The 20,740-nt window shown below is 41.1% G+C and overlaps 1 protein-coding gene and 2 pseudogenes across 5 annotated transcripts in view; 1 reads left to right on the plus strand and 2 right to left on the minus strand.

The window, feature by feature from the left end:
* LOC137215477 (ferritin heavy chain pseudogene) lies at positions 1-1,586 on the minus strand (annotated as a pseudogene).
* Positions 963-20,740, minus strand: part of LOC137214810 (zinc finger protein 350-like) — a 27,938-nt gene continuing 8,160 nt past the window's right edge. For 2 of the 5 annotated variants that reach the window (XM_067719084.1, XM_067719085.1), the window contains 5 exons: positions 17,542-17,728; positions 17,063-17,128; positions 9,204-9,330; positions 8,372-8,467; positions 963-4,424 (listed from right to left, as the gene is read on the minus strand). In XM_067719084.1, coding sequence (XP_067575185.1) covers positions 3,082-4,424; positions 8,372-8,467; positions 9,204-9,330; positions 17,063-17,128; positions 17,542-17,556 — 1,647 coding nt within the window. In that variant the 5' untranslated portion in view covers positions 17,557-17,728 and the 3' untranslated portion in view covers positions 963-3,081. Of the gene's footprint in view, positions 4,425-7,896; positions 8,020-8,371; positions 8,468-9,203; positions 9,331-17,062; positions 17,129-17,541; positions 17,729-20,740 lie in introns of those variants that run through there. The other 3 variants (XM_067719082.1, XM_067719086.1, XM_067719087.1) reach the window with 3 other exon arrangements.
* Positions 10,318-11,338, plus strand: LOC137214910 (translation machinery-associated protein 16-like; annotated as a pseudogene).

Raw genomic sequence — 20,740 nt, forward strand, 5'->3', positions numbered from 1 at the left:
GACTGTTTAAATAAGTATCATTTTATTCACAAATATATTTTCAATCCGCACTTGTCTATAAGTGGACTGTAAGATTTGTAAATTGCAGGGGCCAGGGGCACGCACCACAGCTAATCTCAATTGAAGTAGGTTGCTCACCTGATTATTTAGTCTCTCACCTCTCAACCTACTCTTCCACTGTCTGCTTTGTGATAGTGCAAACCAGATTCTCTTTTGCCAGCTTCACGTTAAGTTCTGCCAACATGGGCCACTAGAGAGAACGGGTAGGCAGAAGGAAAATGGAGATGGGACTTGCTTTTTCCTGTTTGCTTTCTCTTCTTGCTGCAGAGGAAACAGTTGGTTGCTGTTTTAAGTTTTCGTCCACAGTCTTAGAATCATCTTCATTCCACGCCCTCAGGCATTCTAGCATCAGCCAGCCATGTTCTCTCCTCAGAGACTGGAGGAAGAGTTCCAAGGCGGGAGAGCAGGGGACCGGGGGTGGGGGCGGTCCATCCTCCAGGCTCCTAATTCCTTGTGCCAGTCATTGGTCCTGTTCAAGCCAGCACAAAGCTTCAAGTGAATGACTGAGGAGCAGTGACTTCTAGCTAAATCACTTCTACATAAAAAACAGGGTGACATTTGTGAGATTTTCTTATCAACCAAGGGCCCTCTTACCATGAGACTGGGTATTCTCAATGGCACTGGAACGCTAGTATAACCTGGGGTCTTTACGAGTCTGTCATTTTTTTTTTTAATCTGGGTACAAATTGGAAGGAATAGTACAAATAAAAAAACTTAAGTGGATGCTTCAGTACAACTTACAGAAAAGGTAAAGGAAACCCCCAAATGGATGCATTGTCATGGTAACCAGGGAAGTCACCCCCAGGGCCACTGGGAAGCCAGCCTGATGCTTAGCTCTCATCATCAGGGTGAGCCTGTCAGAGACACCCTGCCGTGCCAGACTGGGGGGCCCTCATCACGCACAAGTGGGTTACGTGGTCACCCAATTCTCTGATGTATTTCACCTGCTCGTTCAGGTTGTCACACGAGCAGGGGTCATCTTTCGCAGTAGGAAATTTGTGCAGTTCCAGTAGTGACTGATTCGTGCCTTTTTCTGAGTGGAACACACATGCCTTGCCTTGAGGCCACTCTCCGAGTCATCCTGTTCTGGTTTCAGGATACACCAAAGATTCGGCCACCTAGCAGGTTCTGCATCTTCATCAGCTTCTCAGCATGTCCCCTCCCCTCACGAGACTGGTGAAGAGAACAACTGGCAAAGTTCTCCAAAGCCACATCGTGGCCATCAAAGTAGTGAGACACGGGCAGGTAAATGTCAGAGGCTCCCGGTGGATCTGGAAGTTATTTGTGGCCTCCAAGTCCTGGTGGTAGTGCTGGGGCACCTGTGAGGGGGACGTGGTAGTCACAGCAGTCACACTACTCCCACTCGCCTTGGGAGTGGTCCAAGGGTGCTGTGAGGAGGAGGCAGAAGGCTGGCTCTGCACGGCCAGGTTGAGGGGGTGGGGTGGCGAGCGCCAGCTTCTGTTCAAGCACTGTTTAAGCAGGAAACCATGGCAACTCTCGGCAGAGAATGTCTTTTTCCCTGAAAATCATTATTCTGGTAGGCTGGCTCTAAGAAGGCCCTCAAAGATTCTCAACTCTCCCCTTGAGTGTGGGCTGGCCTAGGAACTTGCTTCTAAGAGAATACGGCAAAGATGATAGAAGATTTAGATATAATAGGTACAATGTGACATGGACTATAAACCATCTTCAAATGAGTTATGGAGTCATTCCCAAGCAATGAGAAAGAGTTCAAGACATTCTCTATCAAAACACACATTAAGGGGGCTTCCCTGGTGGCGCAGTGGTTGAGAGTCCACCTGCCGATGCAGGGGACACGGGTTCGTGCCCCGGTCCGGGAAGATCCCACATGCCGCGGAGTGGCTGGGCCCGTGAGTCATGGCCGCTGAGCCTGCGCGTCTGGAGCCTGTGCTCCGCAATGGGAGAGGCCACAACAGTGAGAGGCCCGCGTACAGCCAAAAAAAAACCAAAAAAACACATTAAGGGTGTTAATCTGATGCAAAACGAGGGTAGACTTACGTCAACAAGTTTCCAAATTTCCATTGCAATCACCAGCTTATCTCCTTTGTGAGATCTCTGCCATTCTGCTAAAGGTTCAACACATTTGGTGTATCCATAGCCGTTCCTTATTTCTGACACATGATGAGGAACCATGTTACTGAAAACCTTGTCCTATTCACTGCTGTGCAAATTAGCGGCTGACTCGGCAAGTTTGGGGTGTTCAGACCCTGCACGTTCCAATGAAAGGAATGACCCTTGACTGGCACCTGAGAAGGAACCTCTAAGCCCTTGGAATATCCTGCCTGCCAAGAGCGTCTTTGTACACCTGGGGTTTCGGCCATGCCATATAGTTTACATTAGCAATATGATTTTTGGTGAACACCTGCTTTTGTTTGCCTGGGGCTCTGGGCCATTGTGTATCAGTTTGATCCTTAGGAGGCTGGAGTTTGAGAAGTTAAGGTCAGTCATGTGGTTTCTCCATGCCTCCATAACTAACCCCTTTACTGCCCCTCCCACCCCCTGGCACTAAGGCTCAGGTGAGTTTCTCTGGTTGGCACTATGCCATATGTGTTGTCAGGTCATTGCTGGAAGAATTAAACACTGTCCATACAACTCCACTGGGAGTACAACTGGATGCACCTGGTTTCTCCTAAAGTCTGCCTCATGCACCTTTTACATTTGCTAATTTCAATTTGTAACTCTTCACTGTCATAAACTGTAACAGTAAGTATAGCAGCTTTTATGAGTTTAGTGACTGCTTTTAGAGAATAATCAAATGTGAGGGTGGTCTTAGGGACTTGATACAACTGCCTTCCTAAAATTTCTTTCTGATGTGAATTTATTGATGATTTTGAAGTCAAGCTCATTACAATTCAACCTACTTAGAGCCATTGATACTTAATGAGGTGTATCTTCCCATTATCACTACATTCATTAGCATTCTCTCAGTGAAAGTTTTCAACTATATAAAAAGCTAAAACTTTGATCTACAAGCTTTTCCACACTGAACGTACCAAATCTTCCCTACACGCTTCCTGTGACATAAAATAAGACATAATTGGTAACTGAAGGCACTACCACATTTACTGCATTTATGAGGTTTCTCTCCTGTACAAATTCTCTGTTATTACCTGAGGGTACACATCTGGCAACAGGCTGTCCCACAAGGACTACATTCCCTTGGGCTAGGAACCCACTGATATTTAATGATGTCTGCATGGCCACAGAAGGCCCTTGCACTGTCATTGTTTCAACAGAGTTTTTCTCCTGTACGGATTCTGTGGTGCATAATGAGCTGTGGTTCCCAAGAAAATCATTCTCCATCTTGACTGAATCCACATATTTCTCTTTCATATGAGTTTTCTTATGTTTAGTGAGGGAGGACTTGTGGCAGAAGGCTTTCCCACAATTGCTGCATCCATGGGGTTTCTCTCCTGTATGAACTCTCTGATGTCTACTGAGTATTGACTTCGTGGAGTAGCCTTTCCCACATACGTTGCATTTATAGCGTTTCTCTTCTGTATGACCTCTTTGATGTCTAATCAGACTCGACTTTTGAAAGTAAGCTCTTCCACATTCACTGCATACATAGGGAGGATTTCCAGTGTGAAATACCTGATGTGCAACGAGACATGGCTTATGACTGAAGGCTTTACCACATTCCTTGCATCCATAGGGCTTCTCTCCAGTATGAATTCGCTGATGTATAAGAAAATTACCCTTCTGGATGAAGCCTCTTCCACATTCACTGCATGTATAGGGTTTCTCTCCCGTATGAGTTTTCTGATGTACAAGGAGCTGAGATTTCCTGGAGAAGGTTTTCCCACACTCACTACATGCATGGGGTTTTATTCCTCTTTCCACTTGCATATGTATATTGAGCTCTGCTTTCCTACAGAAGGCTTTACCACATTTAAGGCATTTATATGGTTTCTCTCCTGTATGAGTTCTCTGATGTACAGTGAGTTGAGACTTTTTGATGAAGGTTTTACCACATTCAATACACTCATGTTTCTTTTGTTTTTCAGTTTGATGTATACTGAGTTTCGAATTGGTGCAGATGGTGTTTCCATATTTATTGCATTTAACTCCAGTGTAACACTTTTCATGCTTAGTACGAAGAAACGATTTCTCATATTTATTAAACTTGTCAGGATTCTTCGCTACACAACTTTTATTCTGGTTAACTAAATCTAAATTAGAGTTCAGTACATCAAACTTATCATGGCTTTGCCTTAAAGTAACAAGATTTCTGCGCAGATGAAACACATTTCCCGATGAACTGTGTTCACGGCCTCTTTCCATATTTTTACGCTTGTTTTGGATTTCCAAAGACCACTGCATATGATCACCAATTTCTCCAACTTCTAGAAAGAAAATTAATTCTTTCATAATCAGGTTATGGTAGTAAAACTGCTTCTAAATCAGGTAATAAAACTGCTTCTAAAATGCCACGGTTTGGGCTGGCTCTTTGTGACAATTCTGTCATACGAAGGAAACCATCAAGTGTAAATTTACTTCTTGAATATGAGAAGAAACACAATGAAATAAAGCCATAACATCTTAAAAAAAAAACCCAGCTGATTCAGAATCAATGGTAGACAATTCTCAATTAGTAAAGTTTTTGCTGCTCTCCAAATAGATCCTCACAAAATGGGCAAAGAGGATGAAGTAGAAATGTGTCTCATTAACATAAGATAAAGTATGTTGGAGAGACATCTGATCTAGCATGATGGAGGATATAGCCATTCATTCCCCCAATGCTCATTGAATGTCTACTATGTATCATTCACTGTCCTAGCACTTGAATACAAATGCATCCCACTAGGCAAAAGAGAACAAAATGGAAGCAAAGAAATAAGACAACTTCAGACTGAAAACTGGTTCCTGGCACATGAAAAAGAACAGTGGGAGTTGGTCAACTTTAAATAGGTAAACACCTGTGAGAAAATAAAAGTTGAGCCAAGAAACCAGGAATAAAGAATAAGCAACCTCATGTAAAGAATTGCAAGTTTTCATTCAAGTACAACAGCAATGCAAAAGCCCTGAGACAGGAAAGGTTTTGGCCAGGTCAAGAAATAGAAAGGTAGCCAGTAGGCCCTGAGTGGAATAGCTATATAGGGAGAAGGAAGTGTTGAAGTTCAAAAGGTAGACAGAAGTCATATCACGTAGATCTGGTAGGAAGAAGCTGAATTTGACGTTAAGACTAGTGGCAAGCCACTGGAAGTTTTGAGAAGGTGGGGGGTTCTGATTTATATTTCCAAGAGGTTGCCAACTGCTACATGGATAGTGATGGGAGAGGAAGGAGTGTAGGAGAGAGGAAGTTAATGAAGTAATCCAGGGAAGAGATAATGGTGGCTTGGTGTGGAGCAACAATAGGGTACGTGTGGAGAAGCGGATGAACTCAAGGTGCATCTAGGAGAAGGAAAAAACAACATTCAGCGTTGAATTCAATGTAAGTAAAAGGGAGGAATCAAGGGTTTTCCCTAGGTGTTTGGCTTAAATGACTAGACGTACCAGCTAAGTTGTTGAGGAACATCAGGGAGACAGGTTTTGAATGTGGGAAAATCAGGTGTGTATTTTGACATAAACATTTTGAGATGGATATCTTGGTGCAGACATGAAGAACTCAACTGGAGAGAGGAATTTGGAGAAGACTTAGGCTAGAGGACAAATTTGGGATTATCTGTACAGGCATACCTTGGAGATATTCCAGGTTCAGTTCCAGACCACCATGATAAAGCAAATAGTGCAATAAAGCTAGTTACGTGAATTTTTTTGTTTCCCAGTGCATATAAAAGTTATATTTAGGGCTTCCCTGGTGGCACAGTGGTTGAGAGTCCGCCTACCAATGCAGGGGACACGGGTTCGTGTCCCGGTCTGGGAAGATCCCACATGCTGCGGAGCGGCTATGCCCGTGAGCCATGGGCACTGAGGCTGCACGTCTGGAGCCTGTGCTCTGCAACGGGAGAGGCCACAACATTGAGAGGCCCGCGTACCGCAAAAAAAAAAAAAAAAAAAAAGTTATGTTTACACAATACTGTAGTCTATTAAGTGTGCAATAGCATTGTGTCTAAAACAGTGTACATAGTGTACACAGTGTACACTTAATTTAAAAATACTTTCTCACTAAAAAATGCTAACCATCATCTGAGCCTTCAGCAAGTCATAGAAGTAACATCCAAGATCACTGATTACAAATCACCATAACAAATATAATAATAATAAAAGTTTGAAATATAGAGAGAATTACGAAAATGTGACGCAGACACAAAGTGAGCAAACGCTGTTGGGAAAAATGGTGCTGATAGACTTGCTTGACACGGGGCTGCCACAAACCTTCAATTTGTTTTGTTTGGTTTGGTTTGGTTTGGTTTCACCACGAGGCTTGCGGGACCTTACTTCCCCGACCAGGGATCGAACCCGTGCCCCCTGTGGTGGAAGTGCAAAGTCCTAACCTCTGGACCACCAAGGAATTCCCCACAAACCTTCAGTTGCAAAAAACACACTATCTGTGAAGTACAATAAAGCAAAGCGCAATAAAATGAGCTGTGCCTGTATAGAAATTCCCAGACAGGGAATTACCAGGCAGTCCAGTGGTTAGGACTCGGCACTTCCACTGCCAGGGCTGGGTTCAGTCCCTGGTCGGGGGACTGAACCTGCAGGCTGTGCGGTGTGGCCAAAACAAACAAACAAAAACATAAGCCAGATCATGTCACTCTTCTGCCCCAAACCATTCAATAACTGTCATTCTGAAAAAAAATCCTAAGTCCTTAAAATGGCCTGCAGTGCCCCGCATCGTGTGGGCCCCTTTCTCACCTCATGAGTATCACTTCCACACTTGATCGCTCTGCTCTCCCCACACAGGCTTCCTGGACAGTCCTCAAACACGCCAGGTACACCTCTGCCTCAGGACCACCACTGCTGGTACACTTTTCCCAGGCCTACCCATGGATCATCCCTCACTCCACTCAGCCACCCTAGCAGAGCAGAGAGGCATTCCCTGTCCCTTGTGTATAAAACATCATGCCCTCCTATTGCTTGACATTCACTACCCCTTACATTGTTCTCCACGGTTCTAATTACCACCAGAAAAATCTGTATATTTCTTTTGTAGCTCCCCCACTTAGAATGCAAGTTCTGTGAGAGTAATAACTTAATCCCTTTTATTCTCTGCTGTAGCCACATAATATAAAGCACACTACATAGCAGCATGTATTAGGCATTAAAAATACTTGCTGAGGGAATGAATCAATGAAACAATCATACGTGTAGCGGGCATTGTAGAGACTGGTTTAAATGAAGCTGACTTTGAATTTAGGGAATGGAAAGAAAATTCTATGTAAGCATCACATTGTATCTTGCACTCCCTTGATCACAGAGGGATTTAAATATCCCATAGTTGGTAGTAGGGTTATAACTAGGATTGTTTAGACTCGGGAAATTAAACTGAGAGTAACTAAGATGAATCAAGATAAATACCTCATCCAGCAAATATACAGAGAAATCAGCAATGTATGCATGAGGTTTATGGTTTGATTTCAGGTGGGGTCTAAGATTGTGAATTTTCTGTTTTTGTTTTTCTATTTGAGTGAATTCCTTTATTTCAGTGTATGTGGGAGGCATAATTCACTCTGAAAATTACAAAACTTATAGCGCTTCCCTTACCATTTTACTATAAAAATTTTCAAACAAACAAATTGAAAGAATTACACAGTGAACAGCCATATATCCACCTCTTTTGATTCTATAGTTAATGTTTTGCTACATTTGCTTTAGCTCATATTTGCTCAGTCAGAATAAGGAAACAGACAGATGCACATTAAAAGACCGGGTTACCATGGGAACACAGCACCCTGGGTGGGGCTGAATATTAGGAAGGAAATCAATATTACCCAAGGTTCAGTAGTCAGAAGACGATGGTGAATTTGAAGTTCTCTCTTTGCACAGAGGCGTGGAAGACTGAATTTTCAAAGCAAGGGAAGAGGAAGGAACAAGCAGTGATACTATGGCAGTCAATGAAGAAGGGAAAAATTTGAGAATCCTAAGAAAAATATCTAAGCAAAACAAATCAAGATCCTAGATGAAATAAATCAGTATCAAATCCAGGGGTGAGAACATAGGAGTATTTTCCTCTAAATGCTTAAGCAATGAATATTAACATAGGAGAGTAATACTCAGAGGCTCTGTTTAGATACTGTCAAAAGGTTAGAAACCAGAAGATGAGTCACCTCAACACTATTTCAAAGGTGTGAGGCCTCCACAAATCTAGGAATTTACTTCTTTTCTACCTGGATGTTTCTCATTCACTTACCTGGAAAGTTCTGACCGTGGATATTTTCCTTTTCTAACCATGGTTTGTCTCTTTGCTTCAACCTGAAGATTTGAATTGGTTTGGGACTTTGATACCCTATTCACGAAAAATAACAGAATATTTAGGAAAATATCTTTGGGCGTGAGATCTAAACATTGTTAAATGATACCTTTTATAGATTGTGTGACTATACCTTGGAAAAGAGTTTTCCCCTTGGAGTAGGGAAAACATACTCCTCCCTCTATCTGAGGCCTGAGAGGAGACGGAGAATCTGTCACTTATAAAATTCAAGTCTTATGTAGGGGCCAGCAAACTATGGTCCGTGGCTGTAACTAAGGCATTTTTTTTTACATTTTAAAAGCATTATTAATTCAGAATAAGGTGCTCTTACAAAACAGAGTATTCGAAAAGTGAGGGCAAACTTCTAACACATGATAGCAAAAGTGTTTTGTACCATTAAATTTGAAAAATTAAAACCATTTAAAAATATTTATCTCACTGATGTTTCATCCTTTTGATGTTTCTATTTTTAAGTATATTTTATAGTGCATACAATAAATTTAGTAGAATACTTATATAATTGATAAATAAAAATATGTGTGTGCTGAAAAAACAAATAAAATAAAAGTGTTATTTAAGAAAAACCAGAATATAATTACAGAGACAGTAAGTAGCCCAAACAGCCTGCAGTATCTGGCCCTTTGCAGAAAAAGTTTGACAATCTCTCTTACATTATTCACACTTCAGATACCTGCCCCCAAATCACTGCACAACTGAGAAAGGAAAGACTGCTGATTGGGCACACTGAGTGGCACAGGGAAGCAGTTCTTACCCACGGACAGCAGGTTGCTATAGTTTTCTAGCATCACATTCTGGTACAGGTCCTTCTGAGCAGGGTCTAGTAGCCTCCACTCCTCCCGGGTGAACTCCACAGCTACATCTTCAAATAATAATGATTCCTGTAGTAATGAATTCTTCTTTAATCTGGGGTGATCATTTGATGGTTTGGAAGAGAAGTATAGAAGTCTACTCTAATCATTTCTACTGCGTAGGTTGTATCTATATAGGTGATTTACATTATATAGTGTGGAAGAATGGAAAGTCTTATACAGATATCCTGCTGCTGTGATTCAGCCACCCACACCCTCAATAATTCAGAAGGTTTTCTGAAATGCGGTCATTAAAACCTCTTGTTAACCTTGATAGATTTGCCACCTGTGGGCATATGTGCATGCACTGAACTACATGCAGGTGATATCAAAACAAACACATGTATCCTTGCTCTCAAGAAGCCTTCACTGTGCACAAGTTAAACAGAAACAATAAGCACTAGAATTAAACATGAAAAACCTGATGATGCTATTGTAAGACACAGAATATAAACAAAGTTTAATATATGCAAAGGCATAACACAGTCTCAAAGATGAGTGAGCTAACTTGAAGAAACAAAGATGAATTCTCAAAACAAGAAATACAGTAATTGAAATTAGGAATTTCAATTTATAGATTGACTACCAATTTGATATGACATAGAGCGAATGGTGAACTAGACAACAGATCTGAAGTGCAAAAGACAATGATGGAAAATACAAAAGCGAGGTTGAGAGATATGAAGGGTAGCGTGAGAATGTTGAATTTACACCTATTCTGAGTCTGAGGGAAGAACAGAAAATATGAGGGAAGGTAATAACCAAAGATGTAAGGGCAGAGAATATTTTAGAGCTGGTAAAAGACACACAACCTCAGGATGAGAGAATCCCACAATTTCAAGCAGGATCAGGAAAAAGAGATCCACTCCTAGACACATGGACGTAAAACTGCAGAACACCAAACTCAAAGGGAAAATTCAAAAATATCCAAAGGGAAATGACATATACCTAACAAAAGAACAAATATGATTTATAGCCTCTAAGTCCTCAACAGCAGTGATGGAAGCCTGAAAAGGAATGAAATAGTATTTTCAAAGTGCCAAGTGAAATAACTTTCAATCAAGAATGTTATACTGGGAGTTGCCTCGTGAGCTGCTGCTGCCGCAGACCCTGAGGTCCCACAGCGTGGAGTCGGAGGTCTGGAGGTCCCAGGTCGCAAGGACGTCGCCATGCCTAAAGCACCAAAGGGAAAAAGTGTAGGACAAGAAAAAAAAAGTCATCCATCCATATAGTAGAAAAGCAGCTCAAATTACGAGAGAGGCCCACAAACTAGAAAAAAACGAAAAACTGAAGAATGAAAAGGCATTGCATCTCAACCTTATTTGTGAAAAACTGCAGCGGTTTCAAAATTATCTTGATCCCCAAAACGTAGAATATTCAAAGAGAGACGCTTGTGAATTAACTGAAACGTATTTAAATCAGTTCAGCAGTGAGCTGGAGCAGATTGAGTTACACAGCAGCATCAAGGCCAGCGAGGGCAGGCAGCTCTGCTCCCGAGGCGGTCATCAATCAGACCATGGAGCGAAAGCGGCAGCAGTACGGGGGGCTGCGGCCTTGAGATTCCAGACATTTTATTTTATTATTTATTTATTTATTTGCGGTACGCGGGCCTCTCACTGTTGTGGCCTCTCCCGTTGTGGAGCACAGGCTCCGGACGCGCAGGCTCAGCGGCCGTGGCTCACGGGCCCAGCCGCTCCGCGGCATGTGGGATCTTCCTGGACCGGGGCACGAACCCGTGTCCCCTGCATCGGCAGGCGGACTCTCAACCACTGTGCCACCAGGGAAGCCCGAGATTCCAGACATTTTAAATGCAGGGAATGGGATTTTGATCTGAAGAAACTGCCAAACATTAAAATGAGAAAAATCTGTGCTAATGATGCGGCGCCTAAGAAGTGTAAGAAGAAAACTGTGACAGCTGTAGACAGAGATTTAGGAGAATTGGACCTGAAAGTTGAAGCAACGGACACAGACGAGGAACTGACTGCAGTGGCCTAACTGTCTTTACTTGAGTTGAAAATAAATAATTTGAGAACTTCAAGTTACACTTGAATTGATTATGGTAAATAACTGTCTCTACACAAGAATTTATTTGCTGTTTAGCTTATTCTCTTATATGATGAGAATCCCATTTTCAGTTTCAAAAACAGTGTTATGATTTTTACTTAAAAATGAATGTTGCTTTTTGTTTACATTAAGTTGTTAGACTAGGTAGAAATGCTCTGCAAAATCCATTTAATCTGAATTTCTGGGGCTGGGAGAGCAGTATGAATGGGGACAAAAAGTGTTGTAATTTTTTTCTTATGCTTACTTAGAATCACCTAATCTCACATTTTGGGGAATGGGCAGCAGCTGTTTGCTAGAAGGTTACTGTGGTACTTCTTGAACAGTGACAATGGCAAAATTGCCTTTTAGTAATATGTTTTACTATTCTTCCTCTTACACATTAAAACTATTTTCTTTCCTTACAAAATAGGGAAAATATGATACGGAATTTATATACATTTATGGGTTGTACATTGCTGTTATTTATTAACTTTGAGCCAGAGTTAGTTAAATGGTTAAAAAAACAGTAACTATTCTTGTTTTGTTGATCTCTTGCACTTAATCTATTATCTTGATAAAGGGGATAAATGATTTCAGGTTAGCTCTTTTGGCTTGTATATTATTTTTTGCTTTCTCATTGTGAAAAGTGATAGGTTTTATTTGTGGAAACAGAACTAAAGATTAGAAAACTAGTTACTTCGATTGTCTTAGTTTTTCTTCTAAGAGATAGGCTAAATTGACATATCATATAACAGTATTTCCAGTATCATGAAAAACATGGATGTGGTTGAATGTTCTTCACAGAACTTGTTAAATGCAAGTATCTTCTGGTCTGTTTTCTAAAGAATGCAATGCAAGAGCATTTGAGTATTTTAAAGGAAAAAAAAAAAGCTGTATGAGGTAACTAGGTTATCAACTAAGTCTTGTTAACAGTTATTTTACTTCAGAAAATTAAAAGTAAAACTTATTTCTATGAAAAAAAAGAATGTTATACTTATTAGTATATCTTAATATTATATATGGATTTTTCCTATTGTTTCTAATAAGCTTGTAGTGATTCTCAGATTTTTCCAAGTATGCAGCCAAATTATCTGTATGGAAAATTTTAAATCCTCTTCTCCAAATTTATATCTCTTTTATCTCTTTTCTTGACTAATATTTCCAAAGAGTGTGGTGTCACTGGACATCCTTGTCTTGTTCCAACTTTAGATGTCATATCAAGGACAGATACGGGACTTCCCTGGTTAAGAATCTGCCTGCCAATGCAGGGGACACAGGTATGAGCCCTGGCTGGGGAAGGTCTCACATGCTGCAGAGCAACTAAGCCCACAAGCCACAACTACTGAACCCCTCACACCTAGAGCCCATGCTCCACAACAAGAGAAGCCACCGCAATGAGAAGCCCGTGCACCACAACAAAGAGTAGTTCCCGCTTGCCGCAACTAGAGAAAGCCCTCATGCAGCAACAAAGACCCAATGCAGCCAAAATTAATTAATTAATTAATTAATTATTTTTTTAAAAACCAAAGAGGCATATGAAAATTTGTGAGAATGTTTCAGATTGTCACACTGACCAGGTGCCTACTGTATTTAATGGTCAGGGACCAAGGGTGCTATATATCCTGTAAAGCATATGACAGTCCTATACAGGAAGAATTGTCAAGCTCAAAATGTTAATAGTACCCAAAGCCTCCCTCTCATTGAAAAACAGGTATAGTAAATTATACTGTATCCCAGAATAAAACTGAAAAATATTTAAAGGAATAAAAGTCTATCACTCAACAATGAAAAATTTATAATGCCTGGTACTCAATCAAAATTACCAGATATGCAAAGACAGAAAATATGACTCATACAAAGAGAAAAGATCATCAACAGAAACAAAACCAGAAATGACATACATAATAAAATTTGTAGATAAGGATAGTAAAATACATATTATACATACATATGTTTAAAAAGGTGGAGGAAAGCATGAACGTGATACGGAGTAATATGGAAGATATCAAATAGACCCAATTCCAACTCTAGAAATGTCTGAGATGAACAATATAGTAGTTGGATGTGATCAATAGCAGACTAGACACTGCAGAAGAAAAGATTAGTGAACTTGAAGATACAGGAATAGAAACTATTCATCATGAAACAGAAAAAAGACCTAAAGAGAAACATTTTAAAACAGCCAGAGAGGGGCTCCCCTCGTGGCACAGTGGTTGAGAGTCTGCCTGCCGATGCAGGGGACACGGGTTCGTGCCCTGGTCTGGGAGGATCCCACATGCCGCGGAGCGGCTGGGCCCGTGAGCCATGGCCACTGAGCCTGTGCGTCCGGAGCCTGTGCTCCGCAACAGGAGAGGCCACAGCAGTGAGAGGCCTGCGTACCGCAAAAAAAAAAAAAAAAAAAGAAGGCAAAATGAAACCTTCTTCAGGTATGCAAAAGCTAAAGCAAGTCAGCAGTGGCATACATGTACTAGCAAAAATGTTAAAGGATGTCCTTCAGATAGAAATCTAGATCTACCCAAATGAATGAAGGGCTGCAGAAATGAAAAACCTATGAGTAATATAAAATCTTACATTTTTATATACCTTCAGAAGATAACTGATTGTTTAAAGCAATGATAATAATGTATTGTGGGATTTCTAAAATACAAAGAAGTAAAATATAGGACAACAATAGCACAAAGGCTGGTAGAGAAGAAATGGAAGCACACTCTTTTAAGGTTCTTATACCATGAATGAAGTGGTATAATATTACTTGAAGATAGACTGTGATAGATCAATATGTAGAAATGAGTAGTTTACTACTCACACGAACTAGCATACTAACAATACCAACTAGAAAATGTCTTGCAAAAAACAGATAAAGATTAATATCCCTGAAACCTATTTTTTTTTTTTTAGAGATCAGAAAAAACAAAATCAGCACAAAGGATTTGATTAGGCAATTCACAGAATACAAACAGTTAATAAATACATTAAAATATGTTCAAAGTCACTGATAATAATGCAAGTAAAAATAATAGTAAAACTAATTCTGATAACACCTTTTTTTTTTTTTTTTGTGATCCGCGGGCCTCTCACTGTTGTGGCCTCTCCCATTGTGGAGCACAGGCTCCGGACACACAGGCTCAGCGGCCATGGCTCACGGGCCCAGCCGCTCTGTGGCATGTGGGATCTTCCCGGACCGGGGCATGAACCCGTGTCCCCTGTATGGGCAGGCGGACTCTCAACCACTGCGCCACCAGGGAAGCCCTGATAGCACTTATTAAATAACAGGCAATGTTCTAAGCTATGTCCTACATATCTATATACGTATATACATAGATCAGTGGTTCTCAACTGGCCAACAATTATTTTACAACAGCAGACATATGACATTTTAGGTTATCACAACTTGGGGGTGGGAGGGTGCTACTGACATCCAATGGGTACTGACCAGGGAAACTGCTAAATATTCTATAATCTTTGGTAACCCCTCAACAAAGAATTTGTTGTTCCGCCAAAAAAGTCAATAGTGCTGAGGTTGAAAAACTCTGATATATATTAACCTATTTAATCTTCAGAATAATCCTTTTATGTAAATTCTATTACAATTCCCATTTTTCAGATGAAGAAAGGACTGCAGATAGGTTAAATAAACAGAATAAGATCAAGCAGGTAATTATAGACCAAGGCAAGATATGAATGAGTGAATCTGACCACAGAATTTGTGCTCTTAAACTAAACACTAGGGGCTTCACGTGGTGGCGCAGTCATTAAGAATCTGCCCGCCAGTGCAGGGGACACGGGTTCAAGCCTTGGTCCGGGAAGATCCCACATTGCCATGAAGCAGTTAAGCCCATGCACCACAACTACTGAGCCTGTGCTCTAGAGCCCACAAGTCACAACTACTGAGCCCACGTGCCACAACTAGTGAAGCCCACGTGCCTAGAGCCCGTGCTCCGCAATGAGAAGCACACGAACCACAACGAAGAGTAGCCCCCGCTCGCTGCAACCAGAGAAGAGCCCACGTGCAGCAATGAAGACCCAACACAGCCAGAAACAATAAATAAATAAAATAAAATAACAAAATAAAATTAATTAATTAAAAAAAACTAAACACTAGGCTCTACAACCTTCAAAAAATGATATAGCTTTTATATTTCAGATTTGTAAGATTTAAAAACGGATACAATATTAAATAATAGCAAGAATGTGGGAAAAATAGAGACTTTCATAAACTCTGAGAGGAAGTGCTGAAGACTTTAAAAAAGGGCAATTTTGTAGCAACCATGAAAAATTTAAGTCCAGGTACCATTTGACTCATAGATTTCCCTTTTAGGAATCTAACCTAAAAAAAATTTCACACATATTCAGAGTGTGTATTGTGAAGAAATTTTATGGCTAAAATGTACTTTTAGGGACTTCCCTGGCAATCCAGTGGTTAAGACTCCATGCTTCCACTGCAGGGAATGAAGATCCCACATGCTGCACGGCGGGCCAAAAAAAAAAAAAGTACCTTTATATAAACAGAGTACATAAATTAAGGCATATACATGCTAGGAAATATCATGCAAACCTAAATGCAATGAAATAGATACATAAATACTTGAATGGAACGTTCTCCAGGACAGGTTGCTATAGGAATAAAGCAAGTAATGTGTTTATTATGATCTCAGTAATGCAAAAATATTTTCACAAAAAATATGTGTATATGCACCTAAGTGTACATAATGTATGTATATCTATGTGCATATAAGTGTTAATAAAAACAGAATTATTTCTCTAAGTGATGAGTAGAGAAGGGTTTGACAGGGCCACTTTCTTCTTTCGCTCTATTTATTTCCATATTGTTTCTGTATATTTCACAAACAAATGATTTGTATATGACTCATTTGATAACAACAAAAGATGATAAAAGTGGAAGGTAGCAGGTTGGATGGTGGCCTCCTAAAAGATATGTCCACTTCCTAATCCCCAACCTGTAAATTTTACCTTGTCTGGATAAAGGGTCTTTGCAGATATAGTAATTAAGGATCTTAAACTGAGAAGATAGTCCCAGATAGTCTGGGTGGGCCCTAAACCCAATGACAAGTGTTTTTATAAGAGACAGACAGAAGGAGACAGACAAACAGAAGAGGGGGAGGTAACGTGAAGACAGAGACAGAGATTGGAACGATAAGGCCACAAGCCACAGAATGCAGACAGCCACCAAAAGCTGGACGAGGCAAGGGACAGGAGCTCTGGAGGGAGCACAGCCTCACTGACAACCTGATTTCAGACTTCTGGGCTCCAGAACTGTGAGGACATACACTTCTGTCGTTCTAGCCTCCTACTTTGTGGTAATGTATTACGGCACCCACAGGAAACTAATACAAGGAGGTAGATTAAAAACTGACAACGAATAATTCGGGAAGAATACTACATTTCTAAGGCTGGGATGCAGTGACAAAGACAACATCATGGATCCCTACATCCCAAGTCTTTAGCAGAGAATGTGATTTTAAACTCTGCTGGTAGGTCTGTACCCGGAATCCAATTCAGCAAAAATGGCTTGAGAGGCCATTTAAACCATGCATTTGCCTAGATAAATCTAGGTTTTTATAGCTGAAGAAAGCCAGAATACCAGAAGGGCACTGAAGGAACCCTATAAGAAACAACCGCAGGTGTACAACTGTGGAAAAATTCACTTTACTATATGTATGTTATGCCCCCATAAGAAAGTGTAAAAACACACACACACATGAAACAGAGAAATGGGAACCTCTTCTTGCATATACCAGAAGGCTGCCATTGAGGCCACTGCACCCTGCAGGAAAAGTCATCAAGAAATTTATTAAAACTTCAGTACCAGGAAATACTTACTTTTCTGAGGAAATGATCTACTTTCTCTGTACAAAAGCACGAATCGTGTAATGTTTTGTGTTTCTCTTGCTGGCACTGGCTACCAAAATTATTGGAGATAATCTGGTAGCGCAACATAAATAACCCCTCAGGTCTTACAGTTTTTCATTAATATTCTGACTTCAAAATTCTGAGCAGAATCTCTGACCTGCATTCCCACCATTCCTAGTTTACCGTGACATCAACGTTATGGTTATTTATTTGTCTTCAGATTCAGGCTCTTATCAATGTGTCACTTTCCAATTAATCAAGTCAATTTGTATAAGCCTCTACAAATACAACAGAAAAGGAGGGAATAAATAAATATGTAAAACTCACCTGGGCCTTGGTCATTTTCTTCTGTTCTTAGAAAATGACTGGAACTGGGATTCTTCTTTTTTTACTTTTCTAGATTGTCACTCAAATTCTGCTCATAGCTCTCACATCTCAAATTAATGGCATCCCCAGAAGTGACGCTTTCCTGGTTCTGGAACTTCCTTCTCCTTACTTCACTTGATTCTAAGGACTCAAAAGCAAATTCACTTTAATTTGTGCATTCCCCTCAGCCGTACACCTTGTCGGTTGGGATTTGATGTTAGAGGACGCCTATATTAGTTTTTTTTAATATAAATTTATTTATTTATTGCGGTGGTGTCCTGCAGTAAAGGTGCTGCAGTAGGCGGAATCATGGCCCTCACAAAGATATCCACGTTCTAATCCCTGGAAGCTGTGAATATGTTACATCACAAGGCAAAGGGGAATTAAGGCTGCTAATGAAATGACAGTTGCTAATCAGATGACCTAAAAATAGATTTCCTGGATTATTCAGGTAGGCCCAACATAACCACAAGGATCCTTATACATGGAAGAAAGCAGAAGAGACCAGAGAGAGGTGTGATGTGACAGGAACTCTACACACCATTGTTGGCTTTGGAGATGGGGGGACAGGGAAACAGGAGCCAAGGAGTGTGGGCAGCCTCTAGAAGCTGGAAAAGACGAACAGATTCTCCCCCTAGAGCCTCTAGAAAATAACACACTCCTGCTGAGACCTTGATTTCAGCCCTGTAAGATCCATGTTGAACTTCTAACCCATAGAACTGTAAGATAACAGACTTGTGTTGTTTAAGCCACTAATTTATGTTACTTTATCACAGAACTAACAGAAAAGTAATATGGGGGCTTCCCTGGTGGCGCAGTGGTTAAGAATCCACCTGCCAACACAGGGGACATGGGTTCAAGCCCTGGTCTGGAAAGATCCCACATGCCATGGAGCAACTAAGCCCATGCACCACAACTACTGAGCCTGTGCTCTACAGCCCATGAGCTACAACTATTGAGCCCACATGACTAGAGCCTGTGCTCCACAACAAGAAGAGCCAATGCAATGAGAAGCTCGCGCACCGCAACGAAGAGTAGCCCTTACTCACCGCAACTAGAGAAAGCCCTCACGCAGCAACAAAGACCCATCGCAGCCAAAAATAAATAAATAAATTTATATATATTAAAAAAAAAACCAATATAGGCGTCCTCTAACATCAAATCCCAATACTTAAGAGTTTTCTTTTGTTTAAAAAACCACAACATAGGGCTTCCCTGGTGGCGTAGTGATTGAGAGTCCGCCTGCCGATGCAGGGGACACGGGTTCGTGCCCCGGTCCGGGAAGATCCCACATGCCACGGAGTGGCTAGGCCCGTAAGCCATGGCCGCTGAGCCTGCGCGTCCGGGGCCTGTGCTCCGCAACGGGAGATGCCACAACAGTGAGAGGCCCGCGTACCACAAAAAAATAAATAAATAAAATAAAATAAAATAAATAAATAAAATAAAATAAAATAAATAAAAATAAAAAACCACAACATCTAGACCTCAAGGCAGAGCAAACATTATAAAGAGTAATGTGTTAAACAAATCCTAAGCACTTTCTTATTTAATCCTCACCACCAATCTAGAAGTATCAAATCACTAGAACGAAGGAAGTGAAGCTTAAAACCTAGAGATAAAGTATCTTGTCCAGAGTCACATACTTTCTAAGAGGCAGGGCTAGAATTCAAGCCCAGGCCTTTTCTCTCCAAAGCTCATCACCTTAACCATTGTACCTTCTTAACCAGACAACCTCCAAAAGTTTAGTTCTCTGTAGAACTGCCTGCAAAGTTTACTACTTTTCAGACAGTTTCATATCACACCAGAAGGTAGCACATAAGCACAATGCATAAACTGGACTTGTGAAACAGCTCTTAGAACACTCAATGCATACACACAAACAGCAACCTTCTTCCACAAACAGAGAAATGGAAAAGGAGCAAGTTCCAATACTCACTCCAAAGCAGCAAATCAGAGAGACAAGGAGTCAGAAAGACTCACATTATAAGGTCATTGATTCAGTGGGATTACTGTGAGTTTTTGTTTCCACTCCTACTGGCCACAAATTTTTCTAAGATAATTTCCCGGTAGCTTTTCTAAACCCCCAAACCCACCGACACCGCCCTGCCCCTACTGCAACTGTTCTTTGACCTCTGAGTACATGCAGTCCCCGTTGGTCTCCAGCCTAGAATCACTTTAGGCACCAGGACTAGAGATCTGCACAAGAGAAACGGTATAAAACTATTTATAGGACTATCTAGGACTATAAAACTATAGCTATAAAACTTCATGGGGGAGGAGAACATGAATGCAACATCTTGGCCACATCCCAATTTCATGACTCCTTGTCCATGAGCCCTCATGTCCCTGCTGATGATTTCTTGGCATTGCACCCATTCACTTTATGGAATCACTTGTGTTGCCCTAGAAGGGCCACCTGCCTTTCCAGAAATACACCTATGTGTAAATATAAAAAAAATAAAGCTTTACAGAGCAAAGTAGGCCATAGAAAGAAATTTTCATAAGTTTCACAAGTCAATATCAAAGAGGCTTATTCCTTGACCACAATGCAACACAACTAGAAATCAACAGTAACGAGAAATTCAACACATTAATCAAAATAGAAACAAAATGTAAGGCCAACCGGCCCGAGGCAGGGGAACACTATCAGATTCACAGGTTGCATCAGACCGAAATTCTCCGGACCACCCAGTTCCAGAAAGTGCCCTGGAGACATTCCGGACCACTTAGTTCCAGGAACTGACCTGGGGACTTTGAACCCAGCCCAGCCTTCCCGCTTTCGAGGGGCGGGACTAACCGTCCCCCAGGATACCCGAAAAGACCACCAAATAAGGAATACCCTGCGCCCTCCCAGATTCACCACACCCCTTTCCCTTCTTCCCCTATAAAATCTTGCCCAACCCTCGCCCGGTGCGACTTCTCTGGCCCCTTTCTCTCGGACCAGTGAACCTCGCCCGGAAGCGCTCCCTAATAAAGCTCACTTGAAGCTTTCCTCTGTTTCGCGGTGCCGTTTGTTAAGATCCGACTTTACACAAAACCCTGCACATCCAGGAAAAAAACCCAAGAAAAACCTTCAAACTAAAAAGGCAATATAAATGAACACCCTGAATTATTCAGTAGTAAATGGCAACAAATCCTGTGGGTGGGTGAGAGAACCTGG

The sequence above is a fragment of the Pseudorca crassidens genome, chromosome 20 (genome assembly GCF_039906515.1).
Source record: "Pseudorca crassidens isolate mPseCra1 chromosome 20, mPseCra1.hap1, whole genome shotgun sequence".
Taxonomy (NCBI): domain Eukaryota; kingdom Metazoa; phylum Chordata; class Mammalia; order Artiodactyla; family Delphinidae; genus Pseudorca; species Pseudorca crassidens.